Source organism: Daktulosphaira vitifoliae, unplaced genomic scaffold, assembly GCF_025091365.1.
Source record: "Daktulosphaira vitifoliae isolate Bord-2020 unplaced genomic scaffold, ASM2509136v1 Scaffold_5, whole genome shotgun sequence".
In the NCBI taxonomy this organism is placed as follows: domain Eukaryota; kingdom Metazoa; phylum Arthropoda; class Insecta; order Hemiptera; family Phylloxeridae; genus Daktulosphaira; species Daktulosphaira vitifoliae.
Window position 1 is genome coordinate 18,398,558 of NW_026099576.1, and position 21,752 is coordinate 18,420,309.

General features: G+C 27.7%; 2 protein-coding genes and 1 long non-coding RNA gene across 6 annotated transcripts in view; 2 read left to right on the forward strand and 1 right to left on the reverse strand.

Annotated features, from left to right (window-relative positions):
* LOC126907505 (uncharacterized) overlaps positions 1–21,752 on the forward strand; it is a 131,111-nt gene that overhangs the window by 32,826 nt on the left and 76,533 nt on the right. The window lies entirely within an intron of this gene.
* Positions 12,810–17,921, reverse strand: LOC126907501 (uncharacterized). Of its 3 annotated transcripts, none has more exons than XR_007704547.1 (5): positions 17,519–17,920; positions 15,937–16,279; positions 14,708–14,918; positions 14,357–14,476; positions 12,810–13,027 (listed from the first exon to the last, which is right to left on the reverse strand). XR_007704547.1 is itself a non-coding variant. In XM_050688837.1 (4 exons), exons 1-3 carry the CDS (start codon positions 17,813–17,815, stop codon positions 14,734–14,736), a joined length of 825 nt encoding a protein of 274 aa, XP_050544794.1. In that variant the 5' UTR covers positions 17,816–17,921; the 3' UTR covers positions 12,810–13,027; positions 14,708–14,733. The 3 variants fall into 3 exon arrangements, 1 of the variants encoding a protein (XP_050544794.1); XR_007704548.1 differs by having other exon boundaries at positions 14,344–14,476; XM_050688837.1 differs by lacking the exon at positions 14,357–14,476 and having other exon boundaries at positions 17,519–17,921.
* LOC126907497 (peroxisomal membrane protein PEX13) lies at positions 16,737–21,163 on the forward strand. 2 transcript variants are annotated; one of them, XM_050688832.1, is made up of 5 exons: positions 16,737–16,880; positions 18,830–19,147; positions 19,288–19,535; positions 19,592–19,798; positions 20,592–21,163. In XM_050688832.1, exons 1-5 carry the CDS (start codon positions 16,846–16,848, stop codon positions 20,945–20,947), a joined length of 1,164 nt encoding a protein of 387 aa, XP_050544789.1. In that variant the 5' UTR covers positions 16,737–16,845; the 3' UTR covers positions 20,948–21,163. The 2 variants fall into 2 exon arrangements, with proteins under 2 accessions (XP_050544789.1, XP_050544790.1); XM_050688833.1 differs by lacking the exon at positions 16,737–16,880 and adding an exon at positions 18,072–18,297.

Here is a 21,752-nt window from a genome sequence, read left to right on the forward strand (position 1 = left end):
AAAGGTTGGGTTGGGTTGGGTTGGGTTTACGTTCAATTACCACCAAAAACTAAAGTTTTTAATGAATTAAACAAAACGCATATAAATGGTACTTAGTAAAAAAACGCTTAAAACGTTTGGTGACTTTTTCATTTTGAGGCACTCGGTGAATATTCGGATTTACACCTGTTAAATTTGACTATACTAGCCAATGTTTTTACTAATTTTCGACGGTCTTTCCTAAACAAATATAAATTAAAACCCGCGTACTATTTTACAAATCTCAGTCTTTTGATGCAATGTTGCTGTATACAGGCGTTTCGTTAGACCTTCTGAGCAATTACAAACAACTGCTTTTCATTGAGAGAGACTATGGGCTGGGTTAACATTTTCTGTATTGAAACATGCGAAAACAAATAACGAAAAATAGTTAAATTTCGACGTTACTCAACTGAAATCTGAAATTATTTATTTGGACTTTAATCATTTGTATGACTGGAGTATTAGTCAATACATGCCATGTGGCGAATTCAAGTGGTTTGTTGTGAATGAAGAAGAAAGCGATTCGAAAAGAGTAAAAAAGTTATTAGCTGATACGAGGTCTCGACTGCCTTGGAAGTAATAAAGTAACCTTTGTTTGAATGTATAATATTCTTTCGGAAGTACCCGTAATAATTAAACTACAAACATATGAAATGCCCTTTTATCGGAATATAAATGTCTACAAAAATCACGGATAATTACATTTGCTGACAACTTTTGACCGCATAGCAAACAATATCTGAATCTGAAATAGGCCTTAAAAAAAGTATTTAAAAAAAATTGTTGATAATTAAATAAATTACTATTAATAATTCTATGCATACAGTTTTGTAACAGATATATAAGATGTTGGGATTTAAACAGTAAGGTTTAGTTGATTAAGGACATTCTATTGAACACAGAGATTCGGCAAAAAGTTACTAACGCCTGTGAGCGTGATTTTTTTTTTAATTGATGAACAACGTTGTTTTAAATACGTATTAATGTAATATATAACAAATTTTATTAAATTTTCAACACATAAAATGATGAAAAAAGTACAATATAGATTTTTAGTATGTGAACCTAAAACTTCGGCTAAATTGATCAAAAAACCAAATTTCAAATATTGTACGACGTACAATGAAACTATTTCCGCGCATGAAATGGAAACAAAAACTTATGAATTTTTTGCAAAACAGTTGTGATGAGGTTTGAAATTTTTAAATTAGCAAAACACTTGTATATAATTCTTATTGTAATGTAATAATAAGAGAGAACACAACTATTTTAAGGGGATACAAGTACATATTCAAAAATTTATTTGTAAAAATATAAACTTGGCCGACCCTAAGTAGTTGGGATTAAGGCGAGGAAAAAGAAGAAAGAAGATTTGTAAAACTATAAACGCGTAATAATAATAAGTTTTTTGGGCAAAAGTCTTTTATAAAGAGGCCATGAAAAATGGTCATTTAATATCTCATTTAAACACTTTATGTTTAGAAGCTGCTTACCCATGTTTATTTAAACGAAAGAAAAAATATGCCAAAACTTCGGTCTAATATGGAGAAAAGGCTACTTTGGAATTAATCAGCCTGTGTATTCCTATGAATTTGATATGGAAAACATCGAAAAGATAAAAGCAAAGAGAATACATGGATAAAATTGTAAAAAATATCTTACTGTTAAAGAGATAAAATGCGTCAATAAGCTAATGATGCAATGATGATGGACTGTCTATGCAAAAGGTTCATACGACTGCAATTTTTTACGGTGCTCAGGTGAAAAGTAGTATTCACCATAAAACCGAAGACCCATATTGTTCAATTATTAAATATCCTACATATACACCATAGAAAAGAGAATGTTTCAATTAAATCATACAATCATAAAAAATACACAATCAAAACAATGAAAGTTACTCTCAACTGTATGGACGGTAAGCGATTGAGATTCTGAAGACCGTTTACTACCTAAATTATAATATTAATACACTCTTATATACACTAATTAATTATTTGTATTTTAAGAGTGATGAGGACGATGAAGATTTGTAGAAAATAAATAAACATACAATTAAAAATGTTTTATCATTTACAAATTTATTACTATTTTATAGACAATTTTATTATAAATTAATTCAAAATATAAATATTCAAAAAACTTTTTTACATAATCACTGTTATTATTAATATTAGATCTCATAAAATCACTTGTGTTTTCGATCTCATGAAAATTTAACCATATATTAAGAATTTTTGAACAACAGCTCGTTGTTTAAATTGACAACTCCTGTAGAACATTTACATGGCTTATTTTTTTCAGTTATGATAGTAAAAAAACGATTTTCTACATGAAGCAACTCAGCACACTCGCTTTTTGGTTTATTACAAACATAAATTACACGAGAATATCGTTCTCCCATCAATCCTTAGACAAATTCACGACCTATATTATAAACATTGTTGTATAACCTTCTTACGATTCAAATTGCTCGTCCTGTTCATTGTCTAGATAGAGCATATTGATCTCCAATACATCAAATTCCAAAGTTAATGACGAAAATGCATCTCTCGGAGGACTCGCCCCTGGCCAGCTTACACGGCAACAGCTGTAGATGTCGGTTCATGTAAGTAAGCTCTAGACCTGGCGAGAAACCATCATCTAAAGATAAAAATGTTAAAAAATAAAAGATTCCCGACTATCACTGACCCTTTCGTCTTTTTCAAAGTAAGAATCTTCATAACTAAAACTGTTTTGGTGGAATCGTTGTTTGCTCAAATTACTCAAAAAACTAATCTCACTCTCCAGCTTCGATGAAATTTTCTCCTTCAAAGACTACACACTTATTGACTAGATAACGTGTAATTTGCATAATGAATCCGGGACGCGCGTTATTTTACATTGTTGATTGGCACAAGTAAAAAATTTTAATTTCAGAATAATCAAAAATAGGTTATTTATACGAAAACTATGCTTAATGAGCATACCTGTTCAGATTTAATAATTTACTCTGTCATATGCATGATAATAGAAGAAATAATCTTACGTTGACTTTAATGTATTATTATCATATACAAAATTAAAAATATCACTCAGAACACACCTCAATGATCTTTTCATCCAAATTTACGTTAGGTAAATATCCATCTTGTTTAGGTAATAGAATCACAAATTCAAACAAGATCGGTCACTCGACGTTTTTTAAATATATTCTTCAACTCTTCGTTTTTATCTGTAAATAAACTAAGTATTTTTATATAATTAAAGTATAATTAATATAAACACAGTTCTCAACTGTTTTAAAATAAATTAGTATTAATATTATAATAAAAATTGATCACTTGTGGCTAATTAATTAAGTAAAATTAAAACTATATTAAAAATATTATCAATTTAAAAAAAAACTAAAAAATATTAAAAATATTAAACTCAAAGCCACAAAAAAATTAATGAAAAGTCGCGGATACGTATTTCGGAAACAATGTTACCATTATCAACGCTAAACACATACTGACCTAATATATTAATATATTTATATTAATAAATATTATTATAATAATTTATATTATTTTGCAAAACATAGACCCCCTGAATCTTTATCTGCACACAAGAAAGATTCAAATATCAACTTTCGCATAAAATGTTAACCTTTTGAACTAATTTTTTGAAAATATTCCGGATATATTCTGATCTTTACACATATGTTAAGTTAAAGCTTATATTACACACTATAAGTAAAACAAATTTTCCAACTGGTATTTTACTGTATATGTACATTAAACAAAAAATATTATGTTAATGTTAAAAATCACCGTTTTTCGTGTTGTTATATTTTTTCAGTTATATATGTCTATATTTTAAGTCAAAGAGTGTACCCATAAAGGAGATGATGGTAATCATGTCCATTTAATCCCCTTAAAAAAAAAAGAAAATAAAAAGATTTGAGTGTTAGTCTAAGAATTTTTCAAATAGAGTTTTTGCAGCTTTTAATATCAGTTCAATAAGTATATTAAAAGAACGGGAGTTGCCCTTGCCAAAGAAAAAGTTTTAGTTTCCAATGGCTTATGATAAATTATAATTTAAATTTCATAAAAATTACTAAAAAATTTCATAATAATAAAATTAATTTCTTTTTTTTATAAAATCATATTTACAATTTTAATACACTTTTGTTATAGATAACAAAATATACATCTACTTTATAACTTTTTATATACATGGTGGTATCTTTGGGAAAAAAAAAGCCTCGATGTTCATTTATTAGTACCTTAAAAATTACAGTCTTAACGTTGACGTTTATTTTTAATCGCCAAAATTAAAAGAAATATACATTATGTATTCTTGCGAAGTTCTCATATAATAGAAAGAGGGGTTGTAAAACTTAAATCTCTAAGAATGACTGATATTCGGTTGTCAATAGGTTTAATTAACTATTATAAGTTTAATCCATTTTTATTCAATATGACATAACTAAGATCACAACAAATTACACCATACATTTAAAGAAAATTATTTCCTTAATGTACTTAACTGATATAATAATTTGCTTAAAATATTCGAATCTCTAATCACCATTTTTCTCTTTATAGTGATTGCTTCAAATAAAACAATTAAAAATTTTCTTCAAAGTTAGAAGGAATTGAATAAATATAGAAAACGAGTTTCTTTCGCAAATAGTATGTAAAAAATTTTAATATTTCATTTTTAAGATTATGTGAAGTTTTTCGACAAAAAACTCTTATATTTAATTTTATGGTCAATAAGTAGTTTATATTTAATTAAAGTGTCAGGACTTGTTCATCAAAGAAACCTAAAAAAATAGAATGCTCTTAAAAAAGTTTACCATTGCGATGTTTGTTAATAACTATTTTTTACAGCAATAAAATTGTTTGAATTCTGTTACTTTAAGTGAAATACATTCATAATTTATTTTTTAATATTATTTTAATGAGTATAAAATCTCTAAAAAAGGTTCAATCTAATAGTATTTTCTATCCAACAGAAATTAAGATAATCTAATATAATATTAATTATCTAAACTAATATCAAATAGCTACAAAATACACTGTATAAAAATCTAAATATTGCCATAAGAATTAAACCAAATAAATTCCTGGCAGATCCCGAAAATTACATTTCCTTTTTTTAGCTTCGATGCGAATCTGAGAAGGTATTAGTTTTACTATGATGTGTTTTTTTTTGTGTGTCTGTTACCACTTTTTCTCAGCTCTCACCAAACCGATTTCTTTCAACGATACGTCAAAGATCACAAATCGTATCTAGTCGAAGACATTACCCTCAAAAATTGAAAAAAATTTCCTCGTTCCCCGTAAATGGGGGAAACCTCCAAAAAAATTACAAATTTAAAAATCGCTAATTTTCGAAATTTTTTTTACTAAAAACTGCCGTAACTTTTTCAACTTGACTTTTGAAAATGTTCCGGAAAGTCTGACACTTTTATATATATCTTAAATAAATGATAATGTAATATACTTTATTAAAAAAAAAAAATTTGATCCCTAGATTTGTCTTCGTGGTGAAAATGGCTACTGAATGCTATTTTCGTATGAAAATTCTTGATTTTATTTTTTACATTTTTAACTTTATAATGCAATTTTTTTATGAGAAATAATATTTTTTAATAATCCCTTTTTCATTCAGGATATTAATAAGAAAATAGCAGATCATGTAGCTTTTGGAATAATCCACCAATTTTTTAAAATTAAACACTATTTAAAGATTTGCATCGAAGCGTTTTTTTTTTTATAGTGATTTTAATCACTGTCAGATATCATTATACTTGATCCAACTATGCCATGTCACCACTGTGCCGTGACCCCTCTGTGCTGGGTTTTTTTAATTTCACATTATTTAATTGTTTGATCACTTTAAAGAAATAAGTTAATTTGTAAATTTTCTCATGACAATATATATATATATTTATATTTAGAAGTTCGCGATACTGAAATTAAAATATTTTCTGCCTCTTTTATGTTACAGACATGTACATAACAGAAACTAATGAATATTGTTATTGAGTAACTTATCAACAAGACAAAAATCCGTCACCAGTGGCTAATGAATTAACAATAAAAATAATTATTGCGAAATTAGCAAAGAATCTAACCCAAAGAACCTGGTCATCGTGATCAGCCGACTCCAGTACATAGCCTAAATCTTTGTGTCATTCATCAGTCTCTGTACATGGTTGTTGCTCTTCCGCTATCGCATCAAGAGTTTGTTCATTCCTTTTGACGCCCTTTACACTTACCTACTTTCGTTCTTACATTTAAGAGTACTTGTATTTTGCACTTTGTCTGCGTCTCATACTCGACTACCCTTGTTCTTTATCCCTTCCTATACCCAAAGTATGTGTGTCTTGCACCTCATACTTAGGTGTTACCATTATTCCCTTACTATAACAACGTCCTTTCGACATCCACAATTACTCCGAATTGTCAGCCGAACATAAAGTGACTACTGTACGATCACACACACGTGTATACCTACGCAGGCTTATCATCATCATCGTATACTCAACTCATCCTCGCTTTTCTGTAGTGGTTTGTTATGTATTACGACACTATCATATTAAATATTAATTTCAAATAAACTCGTATAAAAAAAAATACATTTAAAATTATTTTGTTTGGTTACAATTACCTCACTAAGCCCTACATTTTATACACTTCCGTTTAGTAAAATGATTATTTTAATAATTTATTTTATATTTAATAAACAAACTGTTACAATATATTTTAGCAATATTAAAAATGAAAAATATAAACAATTAAAAAATACATTTATTTTTTATTTAATGGTTTTTTCAAGAAAACAAAAATCAGCCAACCCATAGACGCACATTTTGGGAATAATTAGGGTTATGATATTAAAATATAAAATAGGGAATATAAAACGTTCTAAATATCTCCAAGTCATAAGTTAACACTCCTATATTTTTATTTGCTAATCATGCGATTAATTGTGAGAATAAAACCTGATTATGGTCATCAAGAAGTCTCGAGATTTTAAATGAATACGTACATATGACTTTCGTTCACATTTTAAAATAATTCAAACATCTTAAATCAATACGTGCCTTTATTATTAATGTTATTTGAATTTTTATGATAATAACCGTATCTCTAAGACGCTGTATATTTATTTACTTTAATATTTAAAAAAGACACATGCCTAGGGATCGATAGGTGGATCGCCCCCCACCCAACCATAACCGCAACTGATGAGTGCGTACTTATTTACACTTACTAGTAAAGGCTATGGGTGTTTCTATTTATTTCTATACTCGGTAACTATTCAAATATCATTACACAATCTGCTTGGACAGTAACATGTAGATTCCTGTAAATAAAAATTAATTACATTTTGAATCAATCAAACACACATGTCACACACACACACACACATCTTTTTATATCCTATTTACATTTTTGTAGCTGTATTACTTGTTATTCGCTTGAAAAGTGACATTCGACGTCAATAGCTCAACAGCAGAACAACTGTGTGTATAGTAAATGGTGTTCATAGAATTTAGCAGTGCATATATTTATCACATTTAAATTTTTAAACGTTTCCATCATTCACTGGCGTAACGCACTGAATGAGGCAACGAAAGATTAACAGGAGGATATTATATGAGATGAAAAGGAGGAGCGATCACAGGACAAATATTTACACGGGGCACTGTAGTCCTGACAAATCCAAAAGGTCGTCAAACATAAAACGCGCGCATCTCGTGTGTATCTGAACTCGGCCTGCCTTAGCTACTGACTCTCGTCCTCAAGTACTGGAGGACAATATTTATTTTCGTTTCGTCTTACTCTTCACCCTCTCCTATGGGCACTATACGCCCAACAATAATGAACGCGTCGCTGTTGAATAAAGTCCTAATAATAAGGGCTCGGCTAACTAAACAGCGGGTGAGTTTTTTTTCCAATTTTATCGTTCCGCACACACTAGGCGAGGACCATAAGTTTCTTCATGAACGTGTTGCCGATGCATTTGCGCTGCATTTCTGTTAATGAAATTATCCATGGGGCGGTGACGACGATATAAACAACCAAGTGACTTCATCCGATTAACACGGTCTTTTATGTGGACGTATAATTTGATTCCGTTATTGAATTATTGTTACAAGTACAGTAGATGCACTTGTTTGGAAGGAATGGCATGGGGCCAAAGACGGACACCTCGTATTTCAGACAATACCAACACACATAATTAAACACGCTTGGGAATAACTTGTACATTTTTTATCACATAACGTTGGAAGGTAAAATGTAAATGAATAAAAAGCCCATTAAGGACACGGCCACAAATTTACTTTAATATTTAAGGGGGGCGTGAATCAAGTAAAATAAATAAAATATTAAAAACAAGTTATATTTTGTAATGTACTCCTAAGTTTTAAACCATACATACAAATTTAAAACCGTTATAATTAAAAAAAAATTATTTTTTTTTTTAACTGAAAATATCAAACGTTTTTTACAGTTTTAAAAATAATTTGCTCTAATCTAATGCACCTCGAATTAAATAATATCTCTAAACTTGTCATAAGTACTACCATACAACCATCTTTTAAGTATAATCAATTCCAAAAGTAAGATTTCCAAATTAGTTTTTACAATTTAAAATTTAAATACTGACTTTTTGACTTTAACAAAAAAACATTATATGAAACAACCTTTCCTCGACATCGTTCGATAAGCAAAATCAAATATTTACTTTTTCAAAAAATAATGAAACTGTTGTTTCTGCCGCTTCTGATTAAGGGTTGGCTGCGATGGCACTAACTAAATTAAGGAACTAATTAACTACTAATTAGCACACATTACATTGATGGGAATAAAACAATTTATATACTATAGACTATACAAAGCTATTCGTTAAAGAAACACACTCGCATACTTGAAAACGATTGAAAATTTTAAGTTTTCGCGAAGGAAAGTATTGTTTGATTAAAAAAAAACTCTAAATTAATTTTTTATCCCTTCGACGATAGAACCTTTAATAGGAATCCCTATTTTTAGTTCGATGATTTGATAGAAATAAAATGTCAAACAATTTCATTCTTCGAACTCTTTTTATCCGACAAACTAAAGCTCTGTTATTTTTGGTTCTAGTTTAGCGAATTTTAATCAATTTTCTATTGATAATTTGCTGTTTAGCAATACTTTCCATTCAAAAAAATCCACAAAACCACTGCAACTTCGATGTTTTTATCCAAATCGCACATTATTTTAGTCGCTAGGTCCTTGAAATGTTTGATGTTTTCTCAACTTACGTATAAATGTCGCCTGGCTGTCATGGAAAATTGGTCTTTCAGAAATCGCATAGTTACATAAATACTATTTACGGCGTTTGACCGTAAAAGTCTCTGGATACAATTGTATTATTATGACATATCATTCCGTCCAGTTCGGCTCTTTTGTCGGCTCGAGGGGTCAAAACGCCGACAAAGAATTACTACTCATTGCGTAGCTGTGATCCGTGTGTAATGTGTTTAAATGTTACCAAAAAACGAATTTCCGGTGTTCCGGCAATACAAGCGCTTCCTTTTGTAAAAGCATACCGACTGTAGACCTAAGCGTTATCTTATCGCGGTCGATGTATTAGTACTACTTGTATGCACGTAGTGTTTGAAGAAAATATCAGCACATTATCGATCCTATAAATCGGTCGATTGAACAGTGTTTTTGCACTTGTGGCATCTAATACGATCTGACGCAACGTGAAGGTACGTACGTCTACACATTCACGCGGACAATGAAGATTTTTTATTTCGACAATATAATACCAAATTATTTTACAACGAAGGCATAATGACTAAAAAGACTTATAAAAAAACTCCGCGGCCAACGCACTTGTACGCATGTAGGCAGCCATACTAAAAGAGCCCCGAACGCAGTAAACTCAATGAACCGATATGCCTATTATCCCTTTAATCCGAACAAACCCTCTCCGGATCTCTCTTGTTGTTATTCAGTAGCCTGTTCATAACAATGGACCTAAACTAGCTGTCGGTTTATTACACGAATGAGATCTCTACACATACATGAGTTCATAATCCTGTACATGTATGTTTAACGAACCTACTTAGCCAGTGACTATGGATGATCATGAACTGTTCTAGTTTATCTTATGGTTGTTCATTATTTGGGAGTTATATTTAGTTCGTCGCATTCAATTCGGACTATTATCCAGGGATTAGAAGAATCTTTAAGAACCGGTTCAAAACCGTTTCCGACGAAGAAAATAAAGAACCGAGAACCTAATTGGAACCTTAAATTATTTGTTTTATAAAACCATTTAAAGCACTGGAACCCTACCAAAAACCGGTTGTTTTAAAGGTCTTAAAATCAATTATATCCCATATAGTCTAATTGACTCACCCGTTACCGTGCTAAAATATTAATCATTTTATTATAACGATATTTGGCGAAAGAAATCATAATAGTATACATAATTAATCGTTTTATGGTGTAATCACAATATATGAAAAAGTTATGAGTAATCAAATATTATACAATGATATTGTCATATTCGTGAATTGGGGTAGTGATATAACAATAGAATATTCTTGACAGAATGTTGTTGGAACGGGAATATTTTTAAGAAAATTCTTCACTAGATTATTACTGGACATTATAGCACTAAATAAAAAAATAAAACTAAATAATATCTTTAAAAATATTTAAGCAAAATTTTTTGAAAATTTACAATGGAAAAATAATCAACTTTTATTTGGTATATCAAATCGTATAAAAAAAAAATATCAAAAATTCTGTAAAAGTTTATTGTTGCATGTCCTAACTTAAAGTTTTGGTTGTGCATTAGTAATTAAAAAACTATTTATTTAAAATTTTTTAATATAACAAACACTTTTACGTGTGTACTCGTAGTGAGTAGTCGTACAGTACAACAGCGACCAGCCTTATCTATATCATTAAGCTTATCGCCAACTGTGCCGATTGAAAAAATTCAAGTAATATGATTATTTTTATCTACATTACCTACCCACCGTTATAAACTTCATCAAACTAACAACAAAAACCCGTCCGACCACTGAACTATGAGTTCGGCCAGCGGATCATCATTACCTTCACGTTCACAATCGATTAATTCTTCTTACATTAATAACTCCAACAAAACGATAACACCGATCAAGATTATTAAAAACTCATCTAACGACGACTCTGTATGGAAAACTGTTCCTATTAGCTCGCCATGCCATTTCCCAAAATCAAAAATACAAAAAACAAATTTCTTCTCAAATCCAAACCGTTACTCAGCTCTTACCATAAATAACCACCCAGAGGAAAATGATAATGATATTGAAATGAAAACACAAGATAACCCAAAAGAAGTAAACAAAATTCCACCCATTTACATAAAAAGCACAATTGACTTCTTTGATTTTTGTAAAAAAATAAAACCTCTCACTGAACCTGAAGGATTTACAACAAAAAGCACATCTAACAGTATCAAATTATTGACATACACTCTCAATGCGTATAGACAAGTTGTAAAACTATTAGAAATAAATAATATAATTTACCACACTTTTCAACTTAGCGACGACAAAGCTTTCAGAGTAGTTATTCGACACCTTCACCATACTACACCAATTAATTTCATCAAAGATGAGCTTCAAGCTCTTGGTTTCTCTGTTCGGTCAATTACAAACTGCCTGCAGTATAAAATCAAAAATCCACTCCCCATATTTTTTATTGATTTAGAACCATCTCCAACAAATCAAAGTATTTACAAAATCGACTCAATTTGCTACACTAAAATAAAAGTTGAAGCACCCCACCTAAAAAAAAGTCCAGTCCAATGTCTAAGATGCCAAAATTTACACAGCTGATATACCTACATCTACCTTCACAATCTTAAATACTTTTGCTGACGATACAAGCATATTAGCATCTGACGCTGATCCCTTAATAACAAATTTCAAACTCCAACACTACCTCAATATTTTAGAAAAATGGNCCAACACCACCTCAATATTTTAGAAAAATGGTTTACTGAATGGAAAATTAAAGTAAATACAACCAAATCAAACCACATCACCTTTTCTCTTCGACCAGACATCTGTCCACCAGTCAAACTCTACAACACTTTATTCCCCCAAAATAATAAAGTAAAATACTTAGGCCTCATTTTTGACAAACAACTAACTTGGAGAGACCATATAACTGAAAAAAGAAAACAATTAAACACCCGACTCCATCTACTTCGCCCTCTCTTACGTTCCAAACTTAATCTAAAACTAAAAACACTCATCTATAAAACTCTTCTCTTCCCACTATGGTTTTTTGGTATTCAAATCTGGGGCTGTGCCGCTCCATCCAACATCCAAAAAATCCAATCCTTTCAATCCATTTGCCTACGAACACTCACCAATTTCCCTTGGTACGTCCCTAATAAAACTCTCCATTCAGATTTTCAAATTAGTTATGTTAACAATATTGCCAAAACTGCTTACCTAAAACTTCACAACAAATTAAACTCTCACCCAAACCCTAATATTCAATACCTCTACTCAAAGCACATCCCCGACAATCCGCCAAGAAGATTAAAAAGAAAATGGTGTAGAGACCTCCTATAGAAAAAAAAAACAAAACTCAAAGTAGGTAGTTCCATTGGGTGCCCCCCTACTGCATGTTATTCAAGTCATATTGTAATTTTTTTTTTTCATTACTGTTAATCCATGTACGGTTGTGCATATATTTTGTATAGATGTAAATTTATAAAGTTATTTGAATAAAAAAAAAAAAATATATAACAAATGTCTATTTGATGAATGTCTATACATTGAAAATTTGTTTTATGTTATCCAAAAGTAAATTTATTTTCTTTCCACACATAAATATGAAAGTATAATATCAGCAAAAACTAGAAGTATAACTAATCTCTGTAACTGGTCTATCACAATTTTGTAAGCCAACACAATTCCATGTTCATCATTGAAATTATTAACTGCAATATGTTTTTTCTGAAAATATTAAATGAATATTCATGAAACTTAAATACTTCAACTATAAATAACTCACAACTGAGTATTTTTTAATCAATTTTTAAATAGACAGGCTACATTCTAAAATTATTGTGAGTAATTTTTATCTATTGTAATATCTGTAAATCTTATTGAATACTCTCATTTGGTTATTACAGTTTCAAGGCAAAAATATTAGTTAGAAAATATTTCACTACTTTCTACTATTTTAATACTTTGGATGTCACTTCTCTATTAAGTGGTTCCAATGTTACATTAAAAAAGATTTGAACAAAAAAAAAAAGTATCAAAAATAATACAGAGTGATCCCTTTATCATAAACCACTCAATTACTTACAAAATATAAATAACATATTGTTTTTGAATTATAAATTATTTAATACATTTTAAGTTAATGTTTTGTTATGTTGTTAATTATTTTTTTTCAAATGGGAGCATATATTTCACAATTAATAAAATGTATGAGGATTTTTTGTTCAATAGTAAATGGTATTTAATTGCAATATTATGCCTTAGAACTACTTTGATATTATCACTCAATAAAGCCATAATTGGCAATGACCACAATATATCTGTGAATAGCAGCATTTTAAAAAAATACAATTAGGTACCTGTAATTGTAACTCCTTAGATACAAAACATGTATTTCAACTCCAAAAATCGACACTTTAAATTTTTATAACTGATACCTGAATTAAATTAAATAAAAAATTCCACTAAAACGCTAACATCTTTACAAGGTATAAGGGATAAACTTAAAAAGTACTACATAACTCATAATTCTAGAACAACATGTAACTAATAGTAACAAAAAAATAATTTTTAAGATCATTTCTACTCTACAAGTAATTGAATGGTTTACGATAAAGAAATCATACTGTATATAAAAAAAATTTGCTGCCCTCCAAAAATAAATTTTTAAGTACAAAGATCATGTAGAGTATGGAGAATAATAATTGATTTTTTTACAAACTAATATTTTAATAATTAAGTTTTTGAAGTTTCATTATATTATACAATACACAATATAATTTTATACAATTATTGTGCAATATAATTTTCTACTACTTATAAGTTTTAGTCTATTAGTAGAAAATTAGAGATATAAATATTTTTCAAATAAAAAAATTATCTAATCTATAAAACTTAAGTGTTTATTTTATTAATTATTACTTGGCATTTTATCAATAATAAATTACTTTGAGTTAATTTAAACTATTTTTTATTTTTTTACTAAAGTTCTAATATGTGATTAAAACTTTTTAATTAACTATTCTATAGTTAAAATAACTTACATTTTAAACTTACATCTCATAAAATTGTTTTTAGTGCTCTTTATTTTTTTTTAACTTGTACCACTTTTCTATTATTTAACTATTTTTCTTCTCGTTGTGTAAACCAACTAATAGATTTTATTTTTATTTTTATCTAAAATTGAAGATTGTATTAATGATTGAAGTTATTATGAAGTCATATTTAAATGAAGTTCATATTTAAATGAAATTACAAGGGTTGGTATGAATGAGTTAATAAGTTTAAGTCAAGTTAAACATTTTGCATAACTGAGATATTTAGATTTTACATTAATTTATTAAAAAAATTATGGATTAATTTAACCAACCTTGTAAAATTATAAGTTAAATATAAATACAGGTATACCTAAAATTTTTTTGATATTAAAGAATTTATTTTCCATCTACATTATTTTCTACACTTTTTTTCAAATTCTGATATTTTTTAATGCGGAAAGCTGCACATAGTTTTTTACACCAAAGGCATCTCTTTATACTTAATTTATGTAAGACAAAATTACATTTCTTATGTCTCCAAATATTATTATTGATCTTTACACCATACTTAATGTCAATACCTAAAAATCATTTATAGTTTTATATTAATAAATAAAGTATGTATAATTATAGTTATTTTTTTATAAAATGATTATTTTTTCATTTTTAAAATCAATAAGTACTTACTTATACTTTACAAATTAGTAAACAGGCATTTTATGGCCCACCAAGAAAAAAAATGTTGATGGCTCTCTGTATACGAACAAGAAACCTCAATGCATAACACAGCTAATATTATATGAAGGAATATAATCATATCTTCAGATGTAATTCCAACTTGGAACACAAAATTAAAACAGACTGGGTCATAATATGAAAAAATCTGAGAGATAATAAGTTATGGGAAATCATAGACAACAGTTATGTTTTTAAAAATCATTGTAGAAAAAACAATGTATTATTAACTTGCCTCAGAAGTGACCATAAAAGATCATCCATTAATACTTTAAGAAAAAAAACAAAAGAATTTTTACTATATTCCTTATGTAATACAACTATCACAATAAAACACCTCCTATAAGAATACAGACAATGTACAGAAACTATGGAGGGTCTTCAATTATCATACCATATAATAGAGCCAAAGTAATTCAAACCATATAGAAATAGAAAAAAAAATTAAATGTATAAAATTTAGAAATTGTATAACCTAATTAAAACCATGAATGTAAATAAAAAGGAATATATCAATATCAAGGCTATTTCATAAAGAAATTATACATTTTTTTTTAAATCGGGATATACATCTTCTGATATTAAAAAATAATTTAAAGAGAGAACTCTAATTATTTAAAAACATTAATACAAATTAAATGTACAACTCAAAAAAATGTTATTATGATAAATTAGTGTCCAAAGAGTCACATTCTTAGAATAAAAATTACCCAATATATACCTGTTAATAAATAAATCCTTTTGATATATTATTTCCATTAATATAATAAAGAAATTATTTCAAAATTTAATAATGTATAATATTAAGTTTTTATTGAATAATTATAAAAATGATTTTATTAAATAAAAATAATAATAACACACCTGGATAGTTCAATACATTAGGACCTCCAATGCATATATTTTTACTGTCTATACACAAAATTAATTTATTCACTTCTTGATATGAAAATGAAGATATTTTTGGCACTAATAAATCCTCTTCAGTAAATATTTTATCTAATATGTGAATTCTTATTGTCTTATCACTAGTTATAACAATTTGTTTCCTAATAATGGCTTTTATAAAACTAGTAGTTTTATCATGTTGTATATTAATAAATGTCAAAGCATCAGCATCTCTAAATGAGTGCCAACCATTCGGTAATTTTACATTATTTTGAATACTTTTTAAATTGAAATAACATTGACTTGATTCATTTAAAACCTACAAAAAAAAAAACCTAATATACATAAATTTAATATTTGTTGATTTCTTATAATATTAATAAATACTAGTAGTAGAATAAGGATTAATATAAAAATATTAGACAAATAATTTTGTAAAATTTGATATTCCACAATATTTTTTTGCACCCGATTTTACACATTTTATACTATGGAGTATAGGTAGAATAAATTATATTCAATTGCAGATCAGTCTTAATCGTACAGGAATTCATGATCTAAATTTTATAATACAACTTTACACAAAAGATATTTCAAATTAAATGGATTAAAACGTAATATTAGGCTTTGTCAAATTAAAAACATTTTTTTAGAGTCCAAAATCAAACTAATTTATAGCTAATCTTGATATTTGTCAGTACCACAGGAACTATTTTTTGTTTTGAGGAAAAGTGATTCTCTCACATCACACCAAAACTAAAGTGTTAATTAATATATTTTGTTTAGGATGAAAAAAACAAACAAAAATATCATTAGTGTACTCAGGATGGCTGAAATAATTTTTATAAATCAAGTCCCAAACTCTACTCATAATCAAGAGCCTAGATGACAAAAAAAACATATGCACATCTGTATTTCAGGTATCAGTAGTTGATTACTTAAGGTCATTTAAATTCTCAAAATAACTGATAAATCATATCTACTCTTATTAGCATATTATTTGAAACTAGCCAAACCAAATTAAAAACCCAACCATATTTGGTTATTCTATGTTGAATTCTTTTTTTATATATGTTCTCCATTACTACTAGACCTATTTTGTCCAAGATTACTTCAAAAATCTTAAAATGTATCTAGTTCAATTATACAGCTAAGAAAACTATTTAAGGACCTCATTACCAAAAATAATTATAAGCCAAAATAATAAAATCTATGATGAGATTATAATAAGAACTAATTAAATCCAATAGAAGACCATATGTTTTTGAAATAAAATTAGACGTTAATTATATTTTAAACAGGTAAATGATAAGTTATTGAAATCACTTTCAAAACAAAATAAAAGCTATATATTTCCATACAACTTTTTTATTATAATATTGATTTGAATTATTTACATAATTGGTTTTGGAAAAAAGTCCTAATTTTTTTGTTTGTAGATAATTTTTGATAGAATGGCCAAAAAGGATACATTTTATTAATTCCCTAACTTGAAATTTTATCTGGTCCCATTACTACTCTAGAAATAATTAATACAGAAAAACATGTAACCAATTACCTGTGAAGCTTCAACTTCATTCTTAAAAAAAATTTGAGGAATTGCACCTTTTTTTAATCTAGGCCTCAATGGTTGAGGAAAATCTTTAATATCTGAAAATTGATCTGTTTCTATGTATGAATTAATTAAATCTTGAGAAAGAAAATGTTTTTCACAAACAAACTTAACTTGTGTGGTAGATCCATTAACTTTTTCAATAATATTTGTCCAAGAAGAAAGAGAAGCTTTAGGTACACTAAAAAAAGTGCACAGACCATCAAAGCTTTTACAATTTCTAACACTACACTTCCTAGACATACTAGAGAACAATTTTGAAAATATCACTGATACAAATAAGAAATTACTCTCTATTGTCACTAAAATTTATGAATATTGATAAAGGATGATAACAAGTAGAAAGGGGTAGTTTAAATATTAACGTCTAACCACATATTTGTATGCGCTATCTATGTAATCATTTTTTTAAATATAGATAACACCATGTTTACTACTTCCTTTAATATTATTTATCACCGAGTTTTACTAATAAGTTAATTATTAATATCAAGTCTGACGTATCTGATGATGATGTTGATTAGTTATTCATAATTGTATGAAGTACATTGAGAGTATATTATATATTTTTCAAATAAAAAATAAGTAAATGATTAAATAAATATAAAAAATAAATAAATGATTACAAGTTTTTTATAATCGAAAAGTAATAGTTGAATGAGAAAGTAACTTAGGATATAGAATTGTCTCTTAAACTCGCATATAACCATGGATAATACATATTTGTAAGTAATCTATCAGATTATACCTAAACTGCAATTGTATTCTTTAAAATAATTCATTATATATATATGTTTTGATTAAAATGATTTTTTATGCATTTTCGTAATCATGATTATTTAATTCATTAACTTTTGAAACGTCTTCTAAGTGCAATTGGTTTATGTATTAATCCTTCAGGTTTTCTACTTAAAATGTATACTTACCATCAAAGCTGTTTGAATTAAATTAAATTATAATTCAAAGCATGATCATCATGTTTTAACAAAGTGATTTGAATCACTGAATTCACATTTTTTGTTATACATGAATTTTATTATTAAAACCAATAAACACCAATACAATAAAATTTACATTTGAAAAAACTAGTAATCCTCTTATTATGGTATCAGTTTTAAGTGTTACCTATAATATTACTAGATAAAAATTGATACTTGGCAACTAATAATAATATACACAAAAGTTAAAATCTAATGCTTTTATTGATTTAACTAACTCAAATTTTTATTTATTGTTTACTTTTTTTGTTTTAAATAGAAATAATTCTACAAAATCAAATCCGCTATTACAAAATATTCAGATTAATCCTAGTGCAGGAAGGGTTGCACCACCATTACCTAGATCTAATGTACAAGTATCTACAACATTATCTACTCCCAGTACTACAACTACAAATGCACCACAAATAAATTATCGTAATGTTGCAATGCCTATGTCATACATGCCATCAACAGTTGGAGCTACTTATAATAATCCTTATGGTGGTTATCCATATAGTAGATCATTTATGAATATGAATGGCTTTAATCCATACAGTTCATTTGGTCAATCAATGCCAAATCAATATCAAAATCCGTAAGTATCTCTCTTTATATATAGGGACAGTATATCCAAGTCAGTAATGAAATAGTGACTGTTGCACACTATCTAAAGTTTGAGACTTGGTAATAAGTGGCTTGGTTTTTTCAATGAATATGTTTTGTACAATATTTTAGTGTTATTATTGCTGCTGCTGAAAATTCGCGACCTGCATTTGAATCTATACAATCTGTTGTTCAATCGTTTAATGCTGTAAGCATGATGTTAGAATCAACTTTTACAGCAATGCATATGTCTTTTCAAGCATTATTGGGTGTTGCAGAGAACTTTACACGACTAAGGACATTTCTTATGAAATTATACTCTACAATTGTCACATTTAAATTAGCTAGATGGTTTTTAGCCAAACTCATTTATTTATTAAGTAAGAAAATACATTTTGATTCCTTCAATAGTTTATTACATCATTTATATTTTTAGGATTAGTAAAAGGTAATTATAATGGATCAAGCATAGAAGAAGATTTATGGTCTAATTTGTCTACATCTTCAAGAGAAACTACCAATCAAGCTGATGGACGATCATGGCCTTTGATTGTTTTTACAGGGTTATTAGTTGCTACACCATATTTTGTCTACAAATTACTAAACTCAGTTACACCAACTAACATACCTAATTCAGTAAATGGTAAATAGTTTTAATTTATATGTTATAAAATATAAAATAATATTATGCAATGGGCTGTAATGAATTTCGTTAATTTTCAATAACCCAATATTTTTTGTCAATATAAAACTAATATTAAATTAAAATTGCAAATTATGTTAAAAAACACAATTTTTCACATTCAGTAGAAAAAAATATTTATAAATTTTTTAAAAACATAAAGTATATCAGTATATGTATAAAGCTAATGATAATAACATTATTTCCAAAATACACGGCTTTTAAAGTTTAATATTTTTTAATGTAAATTAAAATTTTTAATTTATTTTTAGTTTTATATAAAAATATAGAATTCTGATTTTCAAAAATAACTATTAATTTTTAAATATCTTTATCTGACAGTAATAGATTCACATGTATGACTTTAGTAATATATTTATAAAAATCCAGTAATGTTGAGCTTTTGGTTCTTATTTTTTGGAAAAAAAAAAACAATTCTTTCAATATGCCCGATATTAGATATTAGTTCATACGAATGGTCAATTAAATGTGATATGAGAACGGCCAGAATTTTTGTCAAGTGGGAGTTTAGGATAAGGGTGGCCACCTCAAGTAGTTGGGATTAAGGCAAGGAAAAAGAAGAAGACCAACCAATGATCACTCTAAATATTTATTTACTATTTTATAATTATATATTATATTATATTAATAATCATGTTTAACAATCTCTCTAAAAACTATTGCTTGTGCCAGAAAGGAAGGTACTACCTAAATAGCCATGGAATCAAAAAAATTATATTTTTTGTTTTTTTAGGTAACAATGGAAGGATTGTCATAAAAGCTCCATGTGATTGGAGTAGTAACGACCCTAATACTATTACTTTAGTAAAAGACCAATCCTACTTCACTTCTAATATAAGATTAGAAAATACTTCTAAAAATGGTGGATGGTTGCTCCTTGATAGTTTTAATGGACAAAGAGGATATGCACCCTTCTCACTACTTAAAAGAAATCAAGTAAACAAGTTAAATTATGCAGATATTCCAAATGTACCTCCTGAATTTGCATTACCCTCTATGAATGAACAAATACCTCCTCAAATAATTTCTACTCGAATGGATAACATAAAAAATGATCAAAGTATATTAGATGGGTTAAATAAAAATTAATAATTGTACCTTTAATTATTTTATGTTGTATAATTGTAATTAAAAAATAAAAGGATGTATAGGGGTTTTATTAATTTTGTTTTATTTATATTGTGACTTAAAAAAAAAACTTATTTAATCATTGTAATTTGATATCCAATTGAAATTGGAAGGAATTTGGTTTAATCTGTAATTAATTCTACTATAAATGCTTTAGCGAGTTTTATATAATTTGTATTTTTTATTAAGGCTATGTTGATTATTGTTTAAGGTTGCTATACTGAGAAAATGTTTATTTGTTTCATTAAAGATTTTTATAACTACATACTGAACTTTTAATATTTTGAATTGCTGTCCAAAAATGCTAATAATTTATAATGCTGTATTTACAAATTTTGTATAAAATTAATTAGGCACTAGAAATTTACTTAATATTATACTTAAAAAGAGATACACATGGCCAGATAAGGAAATATATGGTCCCAATGTGGTTCTTAAACATGACCCTCTATAGTTAGCATAAAATATTTAGCAAAAAAAAACCAGAAAACCTATGTCATTGCTAATCATATCAAGCTAGTAAAATTTGGTTGGCCCCATAGTGTTCAACTCCCCTCCTTGTCATGGGTAATAAATATTTTCTAGCACTACAAATTTTTAAGTAACATTTATTTTTCATACCACTCAAATTAAACTGCTGAGTACACTTTCGTAGCGATGGGCACTATCAAACAGTTTTGACTACTAGATAATCAATAGTTTTCTATAAACCAAACCAAACCAAGCCTGAGGGACAAAGGAATGCAGATCACACCCCTTTTTAAAA